Here is a 25,312-nt window from a genome sequence, read left to right as displayed (position 1 = left end):
ATTCATCTTCAATAACAAGGGAAATATCAGTGGAGGTAAACCTAAAAATAGGTGCCCCATGTGGGCACATTGCTGCCCAGCCTCCTGCATCAGGATCCATCACAGGCCTGGCTGCCTGGCCAAGCTGGAAGCAAAGCGGACAGTGGCTTTACCTCCGAGCCAGGCCCCTTGAAGCAGCCAACCCGAGCAGAGACAGCCCTGGGCCCCCTCTGAAAGGTGGAAGGAGGTGCAGAAATTGGGACGACTCAAGGGAGGGAACAGATGTACATCCTGAAGAGCCGTTGCTAGAAACTCATGTAGGCAAAGGATCTTCTAAGCTTAGAAGCATCGGAAGAATCAGAAGGGAAAGGCCGGGACCCACGTGGGGGCAGGTGACTCTCTGGGTGCATCTGTTGACCTGTCCTCGGCCATCCAGCTGTTCTCTCTGTGTCTCCTGATGACCTAAGGACCCTTGTCCAGGTCCCCAGCAGACAGACAGGCAGCACTGGGACTGTTCCCTGCCTCCGTACCTGTCACACAGGAGGCATTAAATGAATATTTCACTCCTTATGTGACGGAACTCACGTTCGGCTGCTTGTCACTCAGGAATACAATACTAAGAGCCAGGTGTTGGGTAAGAGGAAAGGCAGCTTTATTGAGGAAGCTGGCAGTCCTGGGGGGAAGGTGGACTCATGCCCCAAAGAACCAACTCCCTCTTGCTGATCAGGGGACAAGAGACTTTTTTTTTTTTTTTTTTTTTTTTTTTTTGCGGTACGCGGGCCTCTCACCACCGCGGCCTCTCCTGTTGTGGAGCACAGGCTCCGGACGCGCAGGCTCAGCGGCCATGGCTCACGGGCCCAGCCGCTCAGCGGCATGTGGGATCTTCCCGGACCGGGGCACGAACCCGCGTCCCCTGCATCGGCAGGCGGACTCTCAACCACTGCGCCACCAGGGAAGCCCAACAAGAGATTCTAAAGGGGCATTTCAGGCGTGCACAGGCCCGGGTTGCGGGGAGTTACACACGGTAGAGCACAGTCAGCTCTGAGAGTCATCTTGAAATTACTCATGCGGTGATGTGATCAGTGTCCTTCTATTGTTTTAAGTACAGTTAATCTTCAGTTCCAGAATTGGTTTGTTCCCATCCCCTTGAGGCCAGTTCTTGGAATTGTGTAAGATGGACCAGCAGTTCATGTCACGGCTATAGTCTTGTCATCATGTAATTAACTTCTTCCATCTGGTGGGGATTTCAGTATCTGCAAAATGGCTCAAAGGACATGGCCCAGAATATTATCTACAGACTTTAAGGAGGAACTAAAGGTCCTTAACTTCTTTTTTTTTTTTTTCATACCACAAGGCTTGCGAGCTCTTAGTTCCCTGACTAGGGATTGCACCCAGTCCCCGGCAGTGAAAGTGCCAAGTCCCAACCACTGGACCGCCAGGGAAGTCCCAAAAGGTCCTTGTCTTTTTCTTTCTTAAAGTACTTTTTTTAAATTATTATACTTCTATAACTTAAAATTTTACTTATTTATTTATTATTTATTTTTGGCTGCGTTGGGTCTTCGTTGCTGTGCGCGGGCTTCCTCTAGTTGCGGCGAGTGGGGGCTACTCTTCATTGCAGTGCATGGGCTTCTCATTGCGGTAGCTTCTCTTGTTGTGGAGCATGGGCTCTAGGCACACGGGCTCAGTAGTTGTGGCTCGTGGGCTCTAGAGCGCAGGCTCAGTTGTTGTGGCACGCAGGCTTAGTTGCTCTGCGGCGTGTGATATCTTCCTGGACCAGGGATCGAACCTGTGTCCCCTGCACGGGCAAGCGGATTCTTAACCACTGTGCCACCAGGGAAGTCCCAGGTCCTTGTCTTTAATGCCTAAACTATATTATTTTGTCTTGTTTGACAGCTTTCCTTTGCTTCTGCATGTTGTCTCTTCTCTGATTAAGTTTATTCTTTGGCTAAAGTTTTTCTACAGACAGGAGGCAGGCAGAGGACGCTGGGGGGACAGCCTGTCCTGGCAAGGCCCCGAAGGGTCCTGCTCAGTTACACTTACACACTTCTGTAAATCAAAAACAAAACTGCAAATTAAAGCAATTGAGGGACTTCCCTGGTGGTCCAGTGGTTAAGACTTCGCCTTCCAATGCAGGGGGTGCAGGTTCGATCCCTGGTCGGGGAGCTAAGATCCCACATGCCTCAAGGCCAAAAAACCAAAACATAAAACAGAAGCAATATTGTAACAATTCAATAAGACTTTTAAAATGGTCCACATCAAAAAAAAAAAAAATCTAAAAGGGACTTCCCTGGTGGCCAGTGGTTAAGACTCCTCACTTCCAATGCAGGGGCTGTAGGGTCAATCTCTGGTCGGGGAGCTAAGATCCCACATGCCATGTGGTGTGGCCAAAAAGAACAAAGCAGTCAATGCCAGGAATTTATTTTAAGGAAAAGTAATATAATGGATGGACAGAAGATTGATCTATAAAAATGTCCATCCCAGAATTTAGAAGCCGCCTCCATGCCCAGCCTCCGTCCGTAGCAAAGAGCCCTGTGTACTTGGGAAGAAGTGTTTACAAAAGCGTGTCTGCTAGGGCCCTGATGTTGGCAGCACTGGGTGCTTGTTGAAATGCTGAGTTCCCAGCCCTTTTCCCTGGAGATTCCGAGTCCCTGGGGTTCGGTGGGGTCCAGGCACCTGCGGGATTGACGGATATTCACCGGTGTTAACAGTAGCCATCACTATGGGGTGGGGAATGGGTATTTAACAACTTTCTGTGATTTTCAGTATTTTCCCCAAGTTTTATTTAAAGGCCTTTTTGCTTTTAGAAGAAAGGCTTATTCTGGAATATTGCATATTCTTGAGAAATTAATATCATGGGAAAATGCTAGATATGTTATTGAAAAGCAGTTTCAAAACTGTCAATATAGTGTGAGTACTATAATATATTAACATATAATTAATACAAATCTTATGCACAGAAAATAAAGAACAGATCTGTCAGAAAGTTTTCTCTTAGGCCATGAGACCATGATTGGTTTCCTCCCCTAACTTTTTTTATTGCCCTGATTTTCTATAATAACCGTCGAGGGATAAATACCGGGGTAGAAGCACACAATATGGAGAGAATGGGTTTGGGTCTGGAGAGCCGCTCTGAGCAGCAGGTTGCGCAGAGGACGTGGTGGGGGTCCCAGAGGGGGAGTGGCCGGGCCACGACAGTGGACAGGCTGTCTAATGTATGTGCAAAAGGAATCATTGGGGGCCTCCCTGGTGGCGCAAGTGGTTGAGAGTCCGCCTGCCGATGCGGGGGATACGGGTTCGTGCCCCGGTCTGGGAGGATCCCATATGCCGCGGAGCGGCTGGGCCCGTGAGCCATGGCCGCTGAGCCTGCGCGTCCGGAGCCTGTGCTCCGCAACGGGGGAGGCCACAACAGTGAGAGGCCCGCATACCGCAAAAAAAAAAAAAAAAAAAAAAAGGAATCATTGGGCCCTTGTTCAAAATGTATTAAGAATTTCAAGAAGGCAGCACCGGAGCTCTACCAGGCGCAGCCCTTCTGCCTGGGGCCGTGCTGCTAACTGCCCACGGGGACCACCGGCCACCTGTGAAGTGGTGCTGGTCGGGACGTAGGGCGCTCACGGCTGTGCTGGGCAGACGGGCTGGCCTGGGCGTTACCTTTGCCTTGTCTTTCTCAGACTCTGGGCAAGAGCATAACCTGTAAGCCTCTTTGCTCACCTACAAAAGGGCAAAAGCCACGCCTCCCTTGCAGGATTGTTTTAAGATGTATAAAGTCCTCGCACGTCGTAGGCCGTCATTAGGTGGTAGGGACTGTTACTTATTGTATCTTCTTCACACTTTCTGTAGCGTGTTCAATAGTGTCCTCCAAAAGCACACCTACCCAGAACCTCAGAATGTGACCTTAATATGGAAATAAGTTCTTTGCAGATGTAACTAGTTAAGATGAGGTTAATAGTGGATTAGGGCGGGCCCTAAGTCCAGTGACTGGTGTCCTTATAAGGAAACAAGAGGACACAGAGAGACAGACAAGAAGAACAGCATGTAAAGACAGAGCTACAGGGGAGGAGGCCACGTGAGGACAGGGGCAGATGTGGTGCAATGCAGCCGCAGGCCCAGAATCACCAGGAGCCCCAGAAGCAGGAAGAGGCAGGCAGGACCCACCCCTGGAGCCTCCGGAGGGAGCGTGGCCCTGTGGACACATGCGTTTCAGACTTCTGGCCTCTAGAACTGGGAGACAATCACTTTCTATTGCTCTAAGCCACCGGTTTGGGGCACTTGGTTACAGCAGCTCCGGGAAACTGAGTCACCTCCCTAGCACATCACATACACGCTTCCTAGCACAGACGCAAAATTACGCTTCAAAGATGGGCCCACACTTCTTCACCAAGTTGAGCCTGGAGCCGAAAGACCATGACCTAGGAAAACACACAGGATCCACGAACAGGGGTTTTTCTACACAAAACAAGCAGGACAACCTCAGGATGAGAAGTGGATCCCCATGATGCTGCAGGAAATGAGAGATGCTGGTCTTTGTTATTTGTGGAAGACATGAGCACACGTCTATTGCTAATTGGTACCTAGTGAGCTAGTCACAGCTGTTCCACACACTGTCACCTCCTAGGCACCGTCCTGGGTGCAGGTGAGCAGGACAGAGAAAAGCCCTGCCCTCGGGGTGGGATGGGGTGGAGGGTGTGCAATGTGTGTAGAAGTGGGAAAATACGTCCTTCCCCAAGTCCCGTCAGACTTTCTGTTTTTGCTTTTCTAATTTTAAGAGCTTTTTATATTGGAATAATTTTAGGTTGCAAAAATACTATAAAGGTTTTGTAAACTCTTTATCCAGTTTCCCTAAATGTTAATGTCTCATACAAGCCTAAACATAGCATAGTTACCAAAAGCAGGAAATGAGCCTTGAGATGCACTGAGATGAACCCGTGTCCAGAATCCACGCACGTTTCACTGCTGTCCCACCACAGTCCTCTGTCTGACCCAGGCTCCTCCCACGTGGTCCTTCCCGGTAACGTCTCCTGAGGACAGGTTCCCAGTCTTTGTCTTTCATGACCTTGACACATTTAAAGAGTATGGATTGTTTATTTTGAGGAAGATCCTAGTTTGGGCTTGTCTGATGTTTCTCCTAAACAGGTGGAGGTTGTGTGTTTGGGGCAGGAACACCACCAAAGTGATGCTGTCCTTTCAGTGCATCATTTCAAGGGCATGTGATGTCCATACGCCTTGCACTGGTGATGTAGATCTCCATCTTCAGTGAAGGCATGTCTACCGGGTTTCTCCACTGTAAAGTTACTATTTTCCCCATTGTAACCAATAAGTACTTTTGAGGCTATGCAAACATCATGCCTGTCATCATCCTTTTGCCACTAATTTTAGTATCCACGGATGGTTCTTGCCTGCGATGCACAGCAGACTTTGAAAAGTCTCCTAAAGAAGGATAATTTTGCATTTAGAATTGTCGATTAAAATTCAATTGACAAGAAGAAAAAAGAATTTTACTTGAGCCAAATTGAGGATTATAACCCAGGAGGAAGTCTTTCAGAAAATTCTGAAAGACTGTTCTGCCTGTTAGAAGTCGAAGGCGTGGTCGTATACTGACGTACTGACATTTTAAATAAAATTCACCAAGGATACATAGTCCAGGTAGCATGTATAAAGCCAGCAGCAGGTCACCGTGACCCCCTACGAAGTTGGGAAAGTACACTATTCTTCTAAGACGTTACATTGCCAGCATCAGAAGAAAGGAAAAAAATTGATCTTTATGGTGGAGCAGGCATTCCCACCTTTGAGGAGATCCCGTTATTGTGTAATGAGGTTGCACACTGCCATCAAAGGGGGAGTGAGAAGGCCCTAACGGACAGAGAGAATTTTATGCTTCATTTTCTCATCCTGCCTTAAAATATAAATTTTACTTCGTCTGAACAAAAGCATGTATTTTTTAGTTACACTGAATATGCAACAAATCTTTCATTAGCTGTCAGTGTCTAATAGCTGTATAGGCTGTCAAGTATTGGTATATTGTTAAAGTATATGTTGGTGCATTTCATTGCATTCTTTTGGTGAAACTCCCCGTCAGAAATTCACTGAATGTCTATTAACATTGCTCTTTTCCTTAGGCTTTGGTGTCTTCTTTTTCCTGCTTTAGGAAAAAGCACGTAGCCCCCTCCTCTCTGGAGTACATGGATTTGTTATTTCACTGCCCCGCACCTCCGCTGAGACGTGGCTGGTGAGGCAGGGATCTTGTCCTGTTCAACAGCGCCACTGCTGGTGAAAGAACTTAAATAGCTTTTTCAAACAGAAAAAGTTGGACGAATGGGGCAATAAACACTTGTATTCCCGCCACTGGAGTCAACCATTGTTAGCATTTTGACGTATTTGCTTGTGTGCCCTGTATGTGATTGTTTCTCTATTTATTGACATGACACTTCACCCCCACCAAACACTTTGCAGTTATTTCCTAAAAGTAGAGACATTCTTCTCCATCACTTGTTGGCAAACTATGAACATTGGGCCTAATCTGGCCCATCACCTGTTTTTGTAAATAAAGTTTTATTAGAACACAGCCACACACATTCATTTGCATGTTGCCTGTAGCTGCTTTTGCACTAAAGGAGCAGTTGTTTTGGCTCACAAAGCTGAAAATATTTACTACCTCACCTGTGCAGAGAAGCATTAACCTAAGGCCTGCATGCTATCCGTACAAAGTCCTGCTTATGAGTTTGGCCCTTAGCTGGCACCTGGGAATGTGGATTTGGGGAGGGTCCCCATCACCGTAACTGTGATAAGAGTGCCTCACTGGGTCTGAACCGTTTGTACAAACAACACAGCGTGTGCTGAACATCTGTTCTCTTTCTGGGAGTCCGGAGTTTCCGTGTGTGTCCGTGACTAGCTCATAATAAAAACTGGGCGCTTTTTTTTTTTTTTTAATTAACATTTTGGCTGTGCCGCTCAGCATTTAGGAGCTTAGACCACCTCCTACAGTGGAATCGCAGAGTCTTAACCACTGGACCACCAGGGAAGTTCCAAAAAACCCTGGGCTCTGGTCTCTAACAAGCTCCTTCTGATATTTAATGCGTTGTCACAGCTCTTTGCTGGGAAGTTAGCTCGCTCTACAAGCCTTTTCCCTGTGCCTTGAATCCTTTTGCCATCATAAATCATAGCCATGGGTCTTCCTAGCGAATCAATGAATCTGGGCGTCTTGGGTCCGCCTGACACATGGCCCTTTACAGAAAGTCTGCTGAGGCCCATTCTACATAAACACCATTGTTATACCTAAGAAAACAAACAATAATTCTGCAATATAACCTAACCTCTAGTTTCTATGCAAGCTTTCCAGTTGTCCCCCAAATGATTTTTTAGCTTATTTTAAAAAAATCAGAGTCTGGTCTAGATTTGTATATTGCATCCCCTCCTTTACACATGCTTCACCCATTCCTTCGTTCATGACACTGTGAAGCGATGCGGACTGTCCCAGATCGGGTTCGCGATTCCCTCCTCATGCCCCGTGCGCGGCCTTCCTGTGTCCAGAGGCCAGGCGCGGACCTACAGGCTGGACGAGGCTGCCCCATGGGTGATGCTGCCGCAAGGTGGGGCACCGGCCGACGGCGTCAGGACACTGCGGGCGGGGGCGATACTCTCGTACCCCCCCGCCCCCCGGCGTCGTGGCATTTTGTGATGACCTTGGCTGACCCAACATTCACTGGATTCACTGGGGGCTTTCCTTTGCCTGTGCTCGCTGGCGTTCTTTGCTAAAGAAGTGCCTTCCCTCAGCAGCCGGGGGGAAACTACGGCACCCCCCCCCCCGCACTCCCCAAAGGCGGGCAAACGCTAATGACCTCCTTTTAATTGCCTGTGTCCAGAGTGACTGACTATCCGCCAAGGCAGAGCCAGATGGATTTGTCATTCCGGGCCCGGCCACTAGAGGGCGATGGCGTGCGGCCCGGGCGAGGCCGGCGCGGGCGCGTGACGTCACGCTGAGTCCAAGAGAGGCCGGCGCGGGCGTGTGATGTCACGCTGCGCCTGGGAGAAGCCGGCGCGGTCATGTGACATCACGTCGTGCGCCCAGGCGAAGTGGTGGGGTGGCTGATACCCTGGGGTCTCGGCGCGGTTGCCATGGGTCCGCGGGTGCAGCTCCCGCCAGAAATCCAGCTGGCGCAGCGCCTGGCAGGGAACGAGCAGGTGACCCGAGACCGGGCGGTGAGGAAACTTCGGAAATACATTGTCGCCAGGACTCAGCGGGCCGAAGGTGGGCTCGGGGTTGGCGGCATGTGGGCGGGGGCGCCTCGGCGGACGGGCCGGGTGGGGGGCGCGGGGCGGCCACCCGGGCTAGGGGACCTTCCAACCTCGTGGAGTCTCCACGTGGTCGCGCCGAGTGGGAGGGGCCTGCGGCAATGCTTCCACCCGTCCCCCGCTTCCCGCTCGTGCTCCCGCCTGAGCGCTTGGCCCTCCGCCCTTTCCCCACCTTGGCTGCCCTGAAGGTGCGCGGCGCTCACCTCCTGCTGCAGTGGGCACGTGTCCCTGTGCGGAGGCTCCCCTCCCCAACCCCTTATTTCCTCTTTGCAGTTCAGACCGGCCTTCCTCTAGGAACCGGTCCCCGCATCAGCCCATATATCCCGCTATCCCTGCTACTCACTGTTTGGGCACCCTGTGTTTTTTCCTCAGAGCGGTATCTATCACTGTTGGTAGTCTTTTTCTTGTGTAATTATTGGGTTGTCGTCTGAGTTTCACGTAGTGTACAGTCCTCAGAGAACATGCTTCCTAAGTGATTCTCAAAATGTGGGTCTCAAAACATGGCCCCCATCAGCAGCTTCGGCATCACCTGGACATTTGTTAGAAATGCAGATCCTTGGGTCCCATCCCCGTACTGCTGAATCAGAAACTCTGACAAGTGGGCCAGAACTCCGTTTTAAGAAACCCTCTGGGTGATGGGCTCCTGTTGCTAAGTCTGAGAACCACTGCTCTGGAACAGGGTGCCAGACACGTAATTAGGACCTCAGTACATACTTGTTGGGTGATTTTATATGTTCAGTATCTGCCTCATAACGACCGTGAATGAGGTAACTTGTAATTTTAAAATTTGAAAAGTGCACAAAGCCCAGGTGTAACGCCGGGTGAATTGTTGCCAACAGACTCACCTGAGTAGGCACCATCCAGACCAGGAAATGGTGATTCACTCAATTTTGAATATACAGAAATGGAGTAGAGCGCCTGTTACTTGTAGATTCTCGGTAAATGTTTATTGAATGAATGAAATGACAGTTATCTGGGGGAGTCCTTCCAGCCACAGGCCCAGCAGGTTCTGAGCTGGGAGGATGGCTTGAGAGGGAGGGCCAGGTACCTTTACAGTAGGATGACTTTGGTCCAATTCAGGCGTTCACATTTCTCTGGCTGTGTTCTGGCACTCAAAAGTTGGGTTCATCTGTTCTGAGTGTTGCTGTTCTTGGTGCAGGTGGTTTCACTCATGATGAGCTGCTAAAGGTGTGGAAAGGACTGTTCTATTGTATGTGGATGCAGGACAAGCCACTCCTCCAGGTGAGTGCCTGGGAGGGTACAGAAGGAGCTGGGGCAGCAGTGACCGTGGGAGGACAGGCGAGCACGTTGGCGACCCTCATTTTACTACTGCAGACACGCTGGGCAAAGCTTTACAGCTTCGCTACTTTTTTTGCTTTTAATGGCCGGAGGGGCCAGGGCCTTGGGTTGGGGTGAGTCTTGCGCTTGCTGAGTTGAGCACCGCAGCAACACTGTTGAATGCCAGTGTACGTCATGGCTGAAACCCGGGTTGTCTGTTCTGTGTTTGTCAGAGATGGCAATTAAGTGCTGAAATGTTGGAAACCAGGGGACGGAATTCAAGTCTTCTGAGACGAGTATTTTTTCTCCTAGCCTTTTTTTTTTTTTTTTTTTTTTTTTTTTTGCGGTACGCGGGCCTCTCACTGTTGTGGCCTCTCTCGTTGTGGAGCACAGGCTCCGGACGCGCAGGCTCAGCAGCCATGGCTCACGGGCCCAGCCTCTCCGCGGCATGTGGGATCTTCCCGGACCGGGGCACGAACCCACGTCCCCTGCATCGGCAGGCGGACTCTCAACCACTGCGCCACCAGGGAAGCCCTGCTAGCCTTTTTTAGAAAAACAGACTTTATTCTTTAGAGCAGTTTTGGGCTCACAGCAAAATGAGAGGAGGAGCTACCGAGGTTCCTCATGTGCCTCCTGACCCCCCACAAGCACAGCCTCCCCAGTTATCACCCGTACCAGAGCAGGACCTTTGTCCCCGTCCGTGGACCTGTGTGACACGTGATCATCACCCAGAGTCCATAGCTTACCTTAAGGTTCACTCTTGGTGATGTACAGCCCGTGGGTTTGGATAAATGTACAATGACGTGCGTCATCATTATGGTATTTTACAGAGTAGTTTCACTGCCCTAAGATACTAGCCTTTTTAGAAGTGTTTCCCAGTGGGAATTGTTTACTGTTCAAAATCACCTGGGTGGTGACGGTACTTATTTAAAATGCAGATTCCTGCACTGTATTCCACGCCTGATAAACTAGAAGCTCTCAGGGGAGGCTCTGGAATCGTCTGTTTAGCCAGTGCACCGGGTGATGCCTGGCACAGTGACACAGGCAGGCAGCTGGTAACTTACAGGGGTCTCATCAGCCCCCTTTCTGCTGGCCAGGTGGCTGTGTGCTCCCAGGCTCCTGCTCTCCCGCCCCTTCCTTTGTCAGCCTCCGTTGCTCAGGGTTCAGCGTCGGTCATGCGGGCGGTCCCTGCCCTTGCTTGTTGTGAGGTCCTGTGGGCCCTGGCCTTCAGGGGAGGCCTCTCGCGGCCAGTGTGAGACTTGCAAACCCCAAGCCCGCTGGGCTGCGAGGCCCCGTGGAGCCGGATCCCGCGACGATCCTTGCTGCTGTTGCTCGTTGCTGTAGGATCACGTTTGTTCTGTTTCCTGCGCAGGAGGAACTTGGCAGGACCATTTCCCAGCTCATCCACGCTTTCCAGAGCACAGAGGCACGTGAGTATCCCCGCCGTGGTCGCGCCAGCCCCCGTTCTGAGAGCGGGAGTGAGGGCCCCGTCCCGGCTGGCGTCTGCTGGTGCTGACGTGGGAGATGCTCTTCTGTCTGTCCTGCACGTGTTTGCTCACTTGCCCAGAGTAGACGCAGTTCAGGAGTCTAGAGGGCTAACCCTTATATTTCAGAATTGCAGGGGAAGGCGGTGTCGTGTCAGCAGCTGTCTGACTGGATCTCACCTGATGGTGGTGGGGTTCCTGCAGAGCCTCTTTCTGACTCTTGTGTTCTCGTTCTGACCCACTTCAACCGTTCTCATCCCTGCGGCCTGCCCGTTGTGTCTTTAGAAATCCTGATGTCTAGACCCTGGTCCCATTAGGTCAAGCTCTGGGGGTGGGGCCTGGGCGCTAGCATCTGCGACACCCCCTACCCTGCTCCGAGGGCAGCTAGGGCTGGGCAGCATTGCTGACATGGACCCCGGGACCGTTGGTGGTGGTGCCCCAGCTGTGTGGGTGGGTTTAGTTCAGTTATGCTTAAGCTGGCAAAGTAGTCAAGAGTAGGGAGTGTGCAGTTACAGTAACTACTTTCTCCATTCGGGAGAGTCTCTTAACTGCATTTGAGTAATCACTGGAGGAGATCCATTCTCTATAACTTTTACCTTCTTAGAACCTTCAGAAGCATTTCTGTGCTCAACAGAAGGCCAGGTACAGAGCGTTCACTTGGTGATGCTTGAATGAGGTAGTGAATGCAGGCCTGTCCTGTGGGAGATAAGAGGTGCCCTCTGGGGACTTCCCTGGTGGTCCAGCGGGTAAGACTCCGCGCTCCCAAGGCAGGGGGCTCGGGTTCTGTCCCTGGTCAGATCCCATGTGCTGCAATAAGAAGTCCACATGCCACAATGAACAACCCGAGTGCCGCAACTGAGAGCCGGTGCAAGCAAAATAATAAATAAATAAATATTAAAAGAAGAGGTGGGGGGCCCTTTGTGTCCCGAGGTCAGGGCGTCAGCAGGGTTGGGCCCTCCCTAGGGCTCTCTCCTGGGCGTGCAGACGGCCGCCTCCTCCTGTGTCCTCACTCGTCCCTCTGTGTGTCTGTGTCCTGATCTCCTCTTAGCAACACGGTCAGATGGGATTAGGACCACCCGGTGACCTTTTATCTTAACCGCCTCCGTGAAGACTGTGTCTCCGAATAACGTCACATCCCGAGGGGTCGGGGGTTAGGGATCAGGGTGTGGGCCGGGGACCTGGTTGAGCCCGTAGCACGCCGGTTCTGACATACTGTTATTGGCAGGGTTTTGTGTTTGATCAGGTCGGTGGATTCAGTGGGGCGAGTGCTGGGGCAGGGCGTGGGTGCCGGGCAGGGTCCTTAGCCCCAGCCGAGGTGGGGCAGTGGCAGTGGTTGTGTGGGGAGAAGCGGCCTGAGCGCTGCTTCTCGTGCTGGGGGCTTCGAGTGCTCTTTGCCTGATCTTCAGAGGATGTGGCTTCACTTTGCGGTTGTAGCTGGGATTTGCTTTTCTTTCCGAGGTTCCTAAAAGCCCTGTTTTTAAGCCAAATCCATAGCACCACTCTCAGCTCAGCACACCCAGGGGCTCAGCACCGCCGAGGCCGGTGCCGTGTGACGTACTGACAGGGCTTCTTCACGGTCTCTCCCCTCCCCTCCCCTCCCCTCCTGGGGCAGCTGCCGCTTTCCCCTGCCCCCCCACGACTCTCTTCTGGCCTTTTCTTTCCACCAGAGCACCTGTTCCTTCAGACATTCTGGCAAACCATGAACCGCGAGTGGATGGGCATCGATAGGCTGCGCCTGGACAAGTTCTACCTGGTGAGGAAGCTGCCTGCTCCCCGCCGGGGTCCCTGCGGTGCTGGGGCACGGCGTCCAGCATCCCGGCCCCTGAGCCCCCCACTGCCCCAGCAGTGCCAAGGACCAAGGCTGCTGGGTGGCGAGCGCCCTGCGGTCTGTTCCCTGTGAGCCTAGTTGGGCCGTGAGCGGAGCGTCGGCCTCACGTGGGGTGCACGTGCTGGGGTTCTGCACACACTGTCGGTTCAGGGGAGGAGGGTCACAGTTGCCCCTGGGGGAGACTCGGTGGCGAAGCCCTTGCTGCTTTGCTGCCATGAAAGCAAAGCTTAGAGCTCGGGCCCTGGACAGAGACCCCTGGGTCTGCTCGTGGGGGGCCAGCTTTGGAAGGTGTTTTTCTCTGGGCAGGGACGGTTTATATAATAGCGTGCAGAATCTTCCTTGTCTTTCTCCTTTCCTGCGCTGCATTCTGGTGAATTTAGGTCGTTGATCTGCGCTCAGAAATGCAGGAAAAACTGGACTGTGTCTTGCTGCTGGCCCTGTTGAGCTGCAGCTTTGTTACTGCGCGGGTGTCCCCTGGGACTGGGGACAGTCCCCAGATGAGTGCTGCTGTCTGAGAGCAGGTGGCCCGATGCGGACACTGGATGGGCAGCAGCCGGGCCTCGCTGAGCACAGGTCCCCGTGATCTGCCCCTCAGGCCGGCCACCCGCTCCGTCTCGGTCCAGGGTTACGCGGTCACCACGTGTGTGATGTCAGGTGCTAAAGTGAGGACAGCTGGTAGGCGAGCGCGGGGCTCCGGAGAGAAGGAGGACGGCGTGTGGACAGGCGGGGCGCCGGGCTCTGCACGGTTACAGAACGCCCGCTCATAATTCACAGGGGCTGTGTCCCGGGATGCAGTGCTGGGCCTTAGGTCGGGGGTTCTGCTGCTGTCTGCGGCCTGTTGCCCACGACCCCCCTGTGGCCACGTCTGGCAGTGCAGCCCTGCTCTAGAGGCTGGTCCTCCTGGCGGCACCGCAGGTGTCCTCTGTCGCCTTTCACCACTACGGGTCCCCCCTGCAGGCTTGTTGGGTTCATGCTGGCAAGTAGGGAAACCGGGCAGTCAGCCACTGTGCCGGGGCTTGTGGGCAGAGAAGGAAACTGGTTTCTCCCTCGGGTGGGGAGAGGCTCGGGGGCTCAGAGGAAACAGTCTCCGGCGCAGACCTGGTGTTTCCGAGGCTCCGCTCTCCTGGGGGAGCTCCACGTCATCCCATTTTCACTCTGGAAACAAGCCCATCCTTCGTAGCTGCCGATTGTGGTGTGTGGTCACTCCCCGTGTCCCTGCTGTGACCCCGACGTCCTGCTGCTATTGGGAGACTGGGTGCCTCCCGCAGGCCCAAGTCCCCAGCAGCTCTCCAGGGCCTGCCATGTGCAGTGGGGTGCCCAGACGACCCGGGGCAGAGGGGAGGTCTGGGTGGTGCCACTAACGGGGTCCCCTCCTGTGCCACAGCTCATGCGGATGGTCCTGCACGAGTCACTGAAGGCCCTGAAGACACGCGGATGGGACGAGAGGTCAGTGTCCCAGAGCGGCCTGCGGCAGCCTGTGCCACTCGGGCCGGTCTGGGTCTCTCCTCTACTCATTTGTCAGTTGAAGGGTGACTTAGTGCTGGAAACAAAGGCATTTTTAAAATTACGTTTGAGCACGTGTTCGTGGGAACGTTTGTTTCAGCCTTGACGGTGAGTTGTTACTGGATCAGAACTAAGCCCTCACCAGAGGAGGCGCCGCTGAGCAGCTGTTCTTGTAAAACGTGGCACCTTTAGCTCGTTAATCAGCGGTCATTGCTCTCAGCTCTACGAATACTTGAGCCGTCCAGACTTCACATTTTTGACAGCGGTGCTTGTGTGTGTCCCTCCAAACTGTAAGGGCCTGTGTTTTCTGGCTCACCTCAGGCCTGCCCTGGCGCCTGGGCTGGGCTAGGCTCTGCGGCGTCTTAGCTCCTCCCACAACCCCTCCTGGAGACCAGGCAGGGGCGGGGCTCCTGCAGCCTGGACCTGCTCCTTCGCCTGAGGCTCTGCATCCAGGTTACAGCAGCAGGTTTCCAAACCCCCCGGGGGCAGTCTGAGATCACAACAGAAAGTGGGTTTCTGAGCATTTACATTTTAAAGTTTTTGGAATTAATTAAAATTTAAAAAAACCCTTTTTTCTACTTATGAGAGTGATGGATGTTCATTATAAAGAACTCAGGAAAGTTTTTATAAACACTGAAAAGCAATTTTAACTCCAGCAGACAATTACTTTTTTAAAAAAAAATATATACCTATATTTTTTATGGCTGCGCTGTGCAGCTTGTGGGATCTCAGTTCCTCGACCAGTGGCTGAACCCGGGCCACGGCAGTGAGAGCGCGGAATCCTAACCACTGGGCTACCAGGGGACTCCCCGACAATTATTGATACTTTTAAAGTGTTGCCTAATTGCATGGTCCACAAGTGGTGTCGCACACGCTTATTTATTTTACTGAGAATGTGTCAAAAACATCTCACATCACCGTCCTGATGCTGCATGATTTGGGGAGGGCGGGCACTGGGGGAGAGGGCTTAGAAACAGTATATTTTGAATTGGTTTGTGATGAAAAAGTGATGGTAAAGGAGTTTATTTTTAAGCCCAAGGATAATAAATCTAGGACCCAGATGTCAAAATAGCTGCCAGACTAGAGAATGCAGCTTACGGCCATGTTATTCTAGGACTTCCTCATTTTCTGAATAGCAGAGTTAAACTCTTAGTCCCTGGCCTAACAGCCCCCCTGCCCCCATAAAAGGTCAGCAGGATTTGGACTGCAGTCACTGGAATTACTGATCTAGGCTGAGAATGACTGTGGGTAACTCTACATTTTGGGCAAGGGGCCTCTTTTAGTGATTTTCATCCTTAAAGTTCTATGAAGACCTGAGGCCGGGAGTCTCGCTCATTTCCGGATTTAGGACTGTGTTATCTGGGGGGTGGCTAGTGACTGAAGCGGGGTTCAGTGTTAAAGGGACGGTTTTGTTTCTGTTAATTTTGGGGGCGTGGTTGTTACCATGAAGGTAGTTCCATCCTCGTTGTCACTAGTAGTTCAGTGCAGAGATCCTTTTGAGGAAACCGGTAACGTCCCACTGCCCTGGGATAACCAGCCCTGCTCGCTGTATCTGCTCTTCTAGCCCTTTTCCGTTCTGAAGAGTAGCAGGCTGTAAGTGTAACATTTTTGTCCGTGTGAATGTGGCTGTTGTCAGCAGCCTGGCAGAGGAGGTCCCTGGCCCCTGGCCTTCCTCCCTTCCGCTGAGCCGTGGAAGACACCCTGGTGTTGCCAGCATCAGCATTGTCCAGGGAGCTTTTTGAAGGATACATGCTTTACAGGTCAGGTATCTGTATATTAACGAGCACCCAGGAGCTTCAGGTGCGTCTGGGCCACTAACGACCGGTCTCTGGAGCTCTCTGATCTGGGATTCCCCAGGCCTCTGAGACCGGTGAGACCCACGTGCCTGGGTGAGGTCTGATGTGACGTGTGACCATCCACGGGCCCGGTCCAGCAGGACCCGGGAGGCAAACTCATCCCCTTCTCTGGCCTCCGTCTCCCTTTGCGTTTGCTCTGTCCTGGTGAGCCTTCCCGCGCAGTTCCCAGCGGGGACAGTAGGGACACCAGACACGGTGGGCTCTTGCTCTATAGCCGAGGTTCAGCCCTGCCGTGTGTCGTGGTCCTGGCCGTTGCCCGTGGATCCATACTCGCAGGGGTCCTTTGTGCCGGCACAGACCCAGGTCATCGGGTCTTCCTGTGTTGGTGGGCGGGGCGTCTGCCTGTGACTGTGTCCCGTCAGAGCCCCCCGCTCAGGCAGCGTGAACCCGTCGCCTTGTTGCCCCTCGTGCTGCTGCTGGACTTGCCTTTTCTTTCCCCAGACAGACCGAGCAGCTGCTGGAGCTGCTGATGACGGAGATCCTGCACCCCGACAGCCAGGCCCCCAGCGGAGTGAAGAGCCACTTCGTCGAGATCTTCCTGGAGGAGCTGACCAAAGTGGGCGCCCACGAGGTAGGTGTAGGCGGCAGGGTGAGGGCGGCAGCCGGGCTGCTCGGGTGCCTGCGGCCCAGGAACCGAGCCCCCGCACTGTCCCCACAGCTGACGGCGGACCAGAACCTCAGGCTCATTGGGCCCTTCTGCACGGTTGCCGCCCGGACTCAGGAGTGAGTGTGGTTCCCTCCTGCTCGCCTCTTCTGTTCTGCTGAGTCCCCAAGGGGGGCTGCCCTTAGGAAATGCTGTGTGCCCATGGCGGGCCAGCAGGGGGGCCAGCGGGGCTGAGGGGCTGGGGTCAGGAGAGACGGGCACGGGGAGGCGGAGTTTCTTCCCTGAGGGTCCAGCCTGACGGGTGGCTGTGGTGCGGCTGCCCCTTAGCTCCCTGGTTTTGCACAACATCACCCGAGGCATCTTTGAGGCGATTGTGGAACAGGCCCCGCTGGCCATCGAGGATCTCATGAAGGAACTGGAGGAGGAGCAGGACGGGGACACGCCGTCCAGGGAGCCCCCTGAAGGTGAGGGCCGCGCTCATCGGGACGACGGGCCTGTCCTGCTCTGAGCCCGCGGTGGCTCTGCGGGAGCCCGGCCTTCGTCTCCTGCCCCGTCCCCTCGATTCTGCCCTCCCCACCAGAGTCTGTTCTCAGCTCTGCAGCCAGGGTCACCTTGGGAACAAGCACACGTGTTCACTCCCCTAGCCCGTGCCCCGTGGCCGTCCGTGTCCTCGTGACTTCCCGGGCTCGGCGTCCGCCCTGTTCTCCCCTCCCTGGCAGGGTCTCTGCCCTCTGTCCCTCCAGGCCCGACCCCGACCACCCTGTTGAAAGTGCAGCCTCCCAGCCCCTACCCTGCCTCGCTCACTGGGCGTTTCCATGGTGATTCTCACTCTCTGGCGTAAGTCACTTGAAGTTGTTCATCTTTCTGGCCTGGCTTCCGCCACCGGATGTCAGCTCTGCCAGGACGGGGACCGTTGACCATGCTGTGTACCGGGTGTTCGGAGCAGCACCTGGCACGGAGGAGGCGCCCGCTAGGTCGCGCTGGATGAGTGAGTGGGTGGGTGGGTGACTGAACGAGTAGAAGGTGGCACTTGTGAGCATCCCCCTGAAGCCTCTGGGGGCAGGGCCCGTGGGCTCCGCCCGCATCAGTGGTGTGCAGTCTGGCCTGTCCACCTGGATGCTAAAGTGGGTCTTTGTGGGACGCCAGCTGGTCTCGTGACTGTCCTCCGGGTGACCTGTGCACTGTGTCCTGTGGCTTCAGGGGTGTGTGTTGTCCACCAGCTTCAGGACTTTCCTGCTGTTGCCTTTGGTCGTGGTAAAATACACGTAACCTAAGGTTTGCCACTGTGACCATGCGTACGCACTTGTTGTGCAGCCATCACCGCTGTCCATCCACAGAACTTTCCACCTTCCCAAAGTGAAGCTGTCCCCGTTCAACACTCCCCGTTCCTCCCTCTGCCCAGCCCAGCTCCTGGCACCCAGCGTTCCGCCTCCTGTCTCTGTGAACCTGACCGTTGACGCCTCTGTGGTTCATGTCAGTAGGATCAGACAGTGCTTGTGCTTGTGTCTGTCTCATTTCACTCAGCGTGACACCTTCAGGGCTCATCCACGCCGTGTCACGTGTCAGAACGTTCCTCCTTTCTGAGGCCTAATGATATTCCATCGTATGTATTTCACATTTTGTTCTCCATTCATTGGTAGATGGAGTCTTGGGTTGCTTCCATGTTTTAGCTGTTGTGGTTAATGCTGCTATGAACGTGGGTGTACAGATATCTGTTTTGAGACCCTGCTTTCAATTCTTTTTGGTCTATACCCAGAAGTGGAATTGCTGGATCATATGGTACTTCTGTGTTTAACTTTTTAGGAACTGCCATACTATTCTCCATAGCGGCTGCATTGTTTTACATTCCCCCCAGCAGTGCACAAGGGTTCCAGTTTCTCCACACCCTCACCAGTGTTTGTTGTTGTCTTTTTTTGGTAGTGGCCATCCTCACAGGTGCTAAGTAGTATCATCGTGGTTTTGATTTGCATTTCCCTAATGATTATTGGGAACACCTTTTCATGTGTTCATTGGCTGCCCATATATCTTTGGAGAAATGTCTGTTCAAGTCCTTTGCCCATTTTTGAATCAGATTATTTTGTTGTTGAGTTTTAGGAATTCTTTCTATATCCTGGATAATAACCCCTCCCCAGATACCTGATTTTCCGGTATCTTCTACCGCTCTGTGGGTGGCCTTTTTACTCTGTGGCTAGTCCCTTTTGATGCACACAATTTAAAGTTCTTGTCAAGTCTGGTTTGTCTCATTTTTCTTGTTACCTGTGCCTTCAGCATCATATCCAAGAAATCGTGGCCAAATCCAATCTCCTGAAGTTTTTGCCCTACGTTTTCCTCTGAGTTTTATTGTTTCTTTAGGTCTTTGATCCATTTTGAGTTAATTTTAGTATATGGTGGTAGGTAAGGGTCCAACTTCCTTCCTCTGCATGTGAGTGTCCAGTGCCCCCCCCACCGTTTGTTGAAGGGACAGTCCTTTCCCCACTGGCCGGTCCTGTGCCCGCGTGGAAGGTAGTTTGATGGCAGAAGCGAGGGCTGACTTCTGTGGCCTCTGACTCCCGTGCCCTTGCTGGCGCGGCCCTGGGCTTTCTCGTCGGTCAGCACCCCGGCCACACTGCCCGGCCGTCTTGGACGTCCTTCCTGGCCCTCCCTTCCCCTCCCCCTCTTCCTCAGTAGCCCGAGGCGCCGGCACAGGCTGACCCAGGGGCCCATGGCGGCCTAGGCCCTGCCCGCAGCCTTGCTGTCCTCATTCGGTACCACACATGCCTGTGCCGCTCGGCCACCTGTTGACCGAACCTGTCTTCTGTAGGTGGTGATGTCAGGGCCCCAGGTGTCTGGCCAGCGAAAGCTTCCTCACCCGAAGCTTCCTCTCCCGTTGCCCCTCAATCCAGGCTGCCCCGTGGCTGGACCAGCCACCTTTCTTCCTCATCCTGGGACTTCTGGCCCTGCGATGGCTGCCTAAGATGCCCACTCACGATCCCCTCCTGGTTTCACGTTTTGGACTGGTCGGGCCCCACCTTCTCTGGGACGGCTCCCTCGTTTCCAGGCCAGTGTGGGCACTGCAGCCCTCAGGGGGAGGCCGTCAGTGCCCCTGCTATCCCGTGCTGTGGGCTCCCCTGCCCAGGTGTGGGCCCTGGCAGGCAGGGCTTCTGGTTCCCAGGTGCTGGGGCCCCGTGACACCCGCGGCACCAGGCGTGTCTGAGTCCCTGGGGCCCTTTCGTTCTAGGCTCCGTCAGTGGGGCTGAGCCTGACCCGGGCCAGGAGCAGGCGGGGGACGACGAGGAGGAGGAGGACGGCGCCGGCACCATCCTCCAGGTGGGTGGCCGGGCTCCACGTGGGCTCAGCTCCCGGCCTCTGGAAGGCAGAGCAGGATGGCATCCGTCCAGCTGGGACTTGGAGGAACACAGGTGCCCCGGAGCCTCGTCTGCAGAAAGAAGCGCAGATTTGTTGAAAGTGGAGTTGGGGGCTGGGTGCCGGGAGGCTGGGCTCCGGCTTCACTGCTCGACAGCCGCCCCAGGTCTGCCTGCGGCTCGCCTCGAGGGCGAGGGCGGTGGGGCCGCCAGGGTGGCGTGTGCTGAGTCGGGGGTCAGAGCTCAGCGGACAGGATCTGTGACTTCAGGCGAGTTGGACACGTAGGGTCCTTCCTGATACATTTCAGAAGTTGATTACTTGATACATTAATAAGATTTTAGGTAGCCTGGGTTAAATTTATCAGATTAATTTTACTCGTTTCTCCCGGAGGGTTTACAGTTGTGCAGAGGCTCACCTTGCGGCCCCTCGTGATCCATTGGGCGGCGCTGCCCTGGAGCATCTGCTGCCGTGCGTGCTGGGGACAGCGTTTGCAGGGGAAGCGGGGAGCAGCAGGGGACCTTGGGGCACAGCCTTGGCGTGTGGTCCTCGTGCTCTTTCTCTCTGTTGGTTCCCATCCTGGGAGCACCTGCGGGGGGCTGACTTTGGCCTCCATGGTGTCTGTCTGTGAAACAGTTCGACTACGAGGCCGTTGCCAACAGACTGTTCGAGGTGGCCAGTCGCCAGGACACCCCTCCGCAGAACCGGAAGCGCCTCTACAAAGTGATCCGGAAGTGAGTAGCCCCGGGCCCTCCGCTGTGTCCGCGCCTCTCTGCTCTCTGGTGGCCTCAGCCAGGTGGGAGGGCAGCTGTCTTCCGAGCTCGGGCGTGAAGGGGCTTCCCGGGGGCGGCTCCCCCTTCTCCAGAGGCCACGGCGGGTGACCGTCTCTCATTCTTTCAGGTTGCAGGCCCTCTCGGAAGGTGAGCATTGGGCCGCCAGGCCTAGACGGCATCTTGTCCTCTTGGGAGTGGATCGGGTGGCGTGTTCTCGCACAGCGTGGATGGGTGCACAGAGGCCGGAGGTGGTGTTTCTCTGGGGGAGGCAGGCTGCGGGCCTCAGCGGCCCTTGTCCTAGTGAAGCCCGGGGGATCTCAGGGCTGAGTGTGCGGGAGGGGCTGACCTGGCACCCAAGGACCTGCATTTCCAGTAAGTGCCCAGGCCCGCCGCCCTGCTGCTTGGCGCTGCTGCGCCCAGCTCCACTTCTCGGTGTGTGGCTGGTGGAGCCGGCGTGGCTTGTTCTGAAAGGCAGTTTCCTAGAAGGTTTAAGATAGAAGATGTAAGCGTTTTTCCCCCAACATTTCATTATAAAACATTTTAGACACGTGGCAAAGTCGTAAAGGACGTTACAGTGCATACCTGCATGTCCACCACCTCGGTTCCGCCATCAGTTTAGTGGACTTGTTTTCCCGTGTTTCTGCCTCCCCCCCGCCCACCCCTCAGTCAGGTTGTACTCCCAAATACTTCATGCTGGGGTAGTGTTTTTTAGGTGAAATGTACGTTCAGTGGAACGCACGAATACTGGGTGCATCTGGTGGGCTTAGACTGACGCCCACACCTGTGTGACTCAAACCCACCGGGACCCAGAACGGTCACCTGCCCCTTTCCAACATAAGCGTCTGTAGGATGGAGCGAGACGTGTCCCAGCGCTGCAGGAACCGGCTCTTCCGGGCGCCGTCTGTCGCTGCCCAGGGAGCTGCCCGCAGCTGTGGCGGAGTCCGGCCGGGGCCTCCTTGCCCGCAGTGGTGCTGGTGGCAGTGGACACACAGACCGCAGCCTCTCAGCCCACAGCCTCCTGATGGCCCGCCTTGGTCTTTAGGCCTCTTCCCTGAGGACGACATCCCAGAAAAAGCCTACAGGCATCCACGGGGTGGGAGACGGGTGAGGATGAAGAAGCGCCTGTATGAATCCCAGCTGCAGAGCAAGATAGGTAGGCCTGGCGGGCGGGCTGCCGGCTGGGGCTTCGTTACCTGCGTTCTGTCCTCCACGCTCATGTCGCCTGTGACTGAGGCCTGTTTCCAGGCGTGATTCCCCCTCCCCAGCCTGCTGCTCCGCAGCGCCCACTGCCCCTGTGTCCTGGAGATGTGGCGCCCTGGCCCCGACGCCCCGCTGCTCGGGGGCTGTTTCTGCTGCCTGGCCCCTGGGCCACTCCCTGTGTTCCCCGCTCTCCTTCCCTGTGGCTCCGGTCTGGTGCCTCTTCTTGACCCTTTTCCATCTTTGATCTGACCTGGTCCGTGCCTCCACTTGCACCTCCCGTGGCGTCCTCCAGGGAGCCCCTAATCTCGCTGCGCTCTCCTCCTTGATTTTAGAGGCTTCCCCATCTCCCGTCTTCCCTCCCCTCCCCTCCCCTCCCCTGTCTTCCCTCCCCTACCCCGTCTTCCCTCCCCTACCCCCGTCTTCCCTCCCCTCCCCCTCCCCCTCCCATCTTCCCTGCCCTCCCCCCTTCCTTCTCTCCCCTCCCTCCCCCAGCTTGTCCACAGGCCTGTGGTTAGAATGGTGACTGACCTTGCTAAGGGCTGTCGTGCGCTTCTTGCACACCCCCAGCCCTGTACCCACTGTAGACCACTGGGGCTGCCCCCTGCAGTGGGATGGGCTGTGCCCACAGCACCGAGCGGGGCAGGAGCTAGAGGCACCCCTGGCTGGAAGGGGACACAGAAGAGGGAGAGGTGGTGGTTCCACCCCCCACCCAGACCCCTCCTGTGTCATCCGTATGTGGTCAACTGGCCCCAAGTCCTGGGGATGCGCCCTTTGAAGGGTCTCTCCATTCACCCCTGCTCCTGCCTGGGCCAACCCTGTCCAGATCGTTTCATGCCAGGGCCGCTTAGCAGGCGTGGACTGGCTCACATACTCACGCCAGGTGGGCCCTGGACGCTGACTGTTGGCTGTCACGTGGACTGAGAGGCCCGGCCCTGCTTTCCCAGCTGCCCCTTCTGACCAGCGTACCCTCTGGCCCCATGTGCACTGAGCCTGGGCCCGCCCGCCCCAGATGTCCTGCCTTTGCCCAGTTCCCTTTCTTCTTCTTCTGTCCTCGTGCCGGTCGTCCTAAGGCCCACCACCCGGTCAGCCTCCCTGGCGTCAGGAGCCCGAGTAGGTTTCCCTGCCTGACAGCCGTGGAACTCACAGCCTCGCTGGCACAGGCCTCTGTGGGGCAGACGCGGGTCCACTCCCGAGGCCGTCGGTGCTTCTGCTGAGCACTGTGTGTCCTCTGCCGCCCTGGGGCTGGCACCTCAGTCAGCATCACAGCAGTTGGAGCTGGCCTTCTCGACGCCTCGTTTACTAGGCCTTGCCATTTCAGGGAGAGCTGCAGAGGAGGCCTCGTGTCCAGACCCGAGCCCGGCATCCGCGAGGCGGCGCCGGAGCGCAGGGGCTGACCCTGCCGTGCCCCGGGAGCAGCCCGGGGACCGTGGCAGGAGAGGGGCCCCCAGGAGGCGGCGGCGGCCTTGGGCGGGCGCCAGAGCGAAGGCGGCCGGTGGCCAGGCGCCAAAGGCGAAAAGGAAGCGGGCCCTGGAGGGCCAGAAGTGATGTCCGCCAGGCGCTCCGGGACGGATGAGGGGACGGGGCAGTCAGGCTGGGTTCCCAAGACTCTGGACACCGACTGCTCCCCGACTTACTGTGTCGTGAAGTGGCAGAGGTCAGGACTGAAGGGGGTTGGGCCCTCACTTAGCGCCTGCGTCCCAGAAAGTGCTGCGGCTGTGCTGACCTCGGTCAGGCCGGCGGACCCCCGGGACTGGAGCCTCCCTGCAGGCGCCCTCGCTGGGCAGGGGACCGGCTGCCCGCCGGGTGTCCGTAAATAAAGTGCCACGCGGTGCCTACAAACCAGTCCTGCCCTGGTGCGTTTATGCGGGTTCTCTGGGGGTGTTTGTGTTTTGCATCCGAAGTGTGTTGACGCGGTCCTCAGACATGCGCGGCAAGATGAGGCCGAGGGTTACCTGCATCGTCCGGACGGGCACTTTATCAGCTCGGGCTGGGAGCTGACCGTGAACCAGTGCTGTGGGCCACGACCCCGTTGCCTGGGCAGGAGGGTCGGTTCCCTGCCCACCCCTTGTCCGTGACTGAGGCGGAGCTGGATCTGAGGTCCCCGTGGGCGTCTGCACGCCTCCCCTCGGCTCCTTTGGATTCCGTTTCAGCCCTTGGCCCGAGTCCCAGTTAGATGGAAAAGAGAAACGGGACGTAGTGCCGTGTGGGCTGCACTGGCTCCCAGGCAGGGCTGTGGCCGTGGCGAGGGCTGCCCGGGTGACAGGTGCGTGCCGCCTCAGTCAGCCAGGCCGGCCTCTGCTGGACCGAGGTGTGTGCAGCCCGGCGACAGGCCCAGCCTGGGGGGGACCCGTAGAGGCTGGAGCCGAACCTCAGTTTCCAAAGCCCAGCCGTGTGTGAGCACGGACCCCCTGGAGTAGACGCCCGGGGACCCCATTTTGGTCCAGCTGTGAGGTGGGTGGGGCTGGTGGGGTGCAGGAGTGGGGAGGGTAGTGACAAGTCCCAGAGTCTACGTCCCTTAAAGTTTAAGTGCCTTTCCCCATTGCCGAAAATAATCAGTAAACAATCTACGATAGGAATAGAAAAGAGTTTTATTTGAGCCAGACTGAGGACTATAACCCGGAAGACAGCCTGTCATAACTCTGAGAACTGCTCTGGAGAAGCAGGGTTTTCAGCACAGTTTTCTGTCCTGTCAGAACAAAGAATGTTAAGTCAGGGGTACATTCCTTCAAGGTTTCAAAAAAAACCAGACCAGCAGGTACACAGCGAGTCAGCGTGGCCTTGGCACCTGGGAGGGAGGCTTATCGTCAAAGAAGGACCAGCGCTGGCCTCCCAGGAAGGGAGGCGTTTCATCTTTATGTTTAACGTGGACATTCTTCTGGTCAGTGCGCCCTTTTCTTTAATAATTACAGCAGACGGACAGTGTGTATTTGATAGGCCACAAACAGGCTGTTCTAGTCAGCATCAAATGCAAGTTAGCTCATGCATAAGCCAGAACGACTTCCCCAGGCCTCAGTATGTGAGCATTCCTTTCACCACCCCAAAGCGGCTTCAGGAGACGTCCACCACAGACTGCTGGCGGGCAGGGCTGGCTAAGGGGCGAGGTGACCTGGCTGGCACCCTCGAGCCGTCACTTCCTCCCCAGCTGGGACCCTGGGAGGGAGGGCGCTGCTGCTATTAGTGCT

The 25,312-nt window shown here is 55.4% G+C and overlaps 1 protein-coding gene across 2 annotated transcripts; it reads left to right on the top strand.

Annotated features, from left to right (window-relative positions):
- Window positions 1-8,003: 8,003 nt before the first annotated feature.
- Window positions 8,004-23,969, top strand: RRP1 (ribosomal RNA processing 1). 2 transcript variants are annotated; one of them, XM_060100405.1, is made up of 13 exons: window positions 8,004-8,221; window positions 9,425-9,507; window positions 10,916-10,973; window positions 12,695-12,780; window positions 14,240-14,301; window positions 16,656-16,785; window positions 16,873-16,937; window positions 17,146-17,282; window positions 20,036-20,124; window positions 20,794-20,891; window positions 21,058-21,077; window positions 21,973-22,083; window positions 23,449-23,969. In XM_060100405.1, the coding sequence occupies exons 1-13, from the start codon at window positions 8,089-8,091 to the stop codon at window positions 23,673-23,675; spliced, it is 1,299 nt and encodes a 432-aa protein (XP_059956388.1). In that variant the 5' UTR covers window positions 8,004-8,088; the 3' UTR covers window positions 23,676-23,969. The 2 variants fall into 2 exon arrangements, with proteins under 2 accessions (XP_059956388.1, XP_059956387.1); XM_060100404.1 differs by lacking the exons at window positions 21,973-22,083; window positions 23,449-23,969 and having other exon boundaries at window positions 21,058-21,949.
- Window positions 23,970-25,312: the final 1,343 nt, after the last annotated feature.

Source organism: Mesoplodon densirostris, chromosome 5 (genome assembly GCF_025265405.1).
Source record: "Mesoplodon densirostris isolate mMesDen1 chromosome 5, mMesDen1 primary haplotype, whole genome shotgun sequence".
Classification (NCBI taxonomy): Eukaryota; Metazoa; Chordata; class Mammalia; order Artiodactyla; family Ziphiidae; genus Mesoplodon; species Mesoplodon densirostris.
The sequence above is the reverse complement of the archived record's forward strand: the minus strand, read 5'-3'. Positions and strand labels throughout refer to the sequence as shown.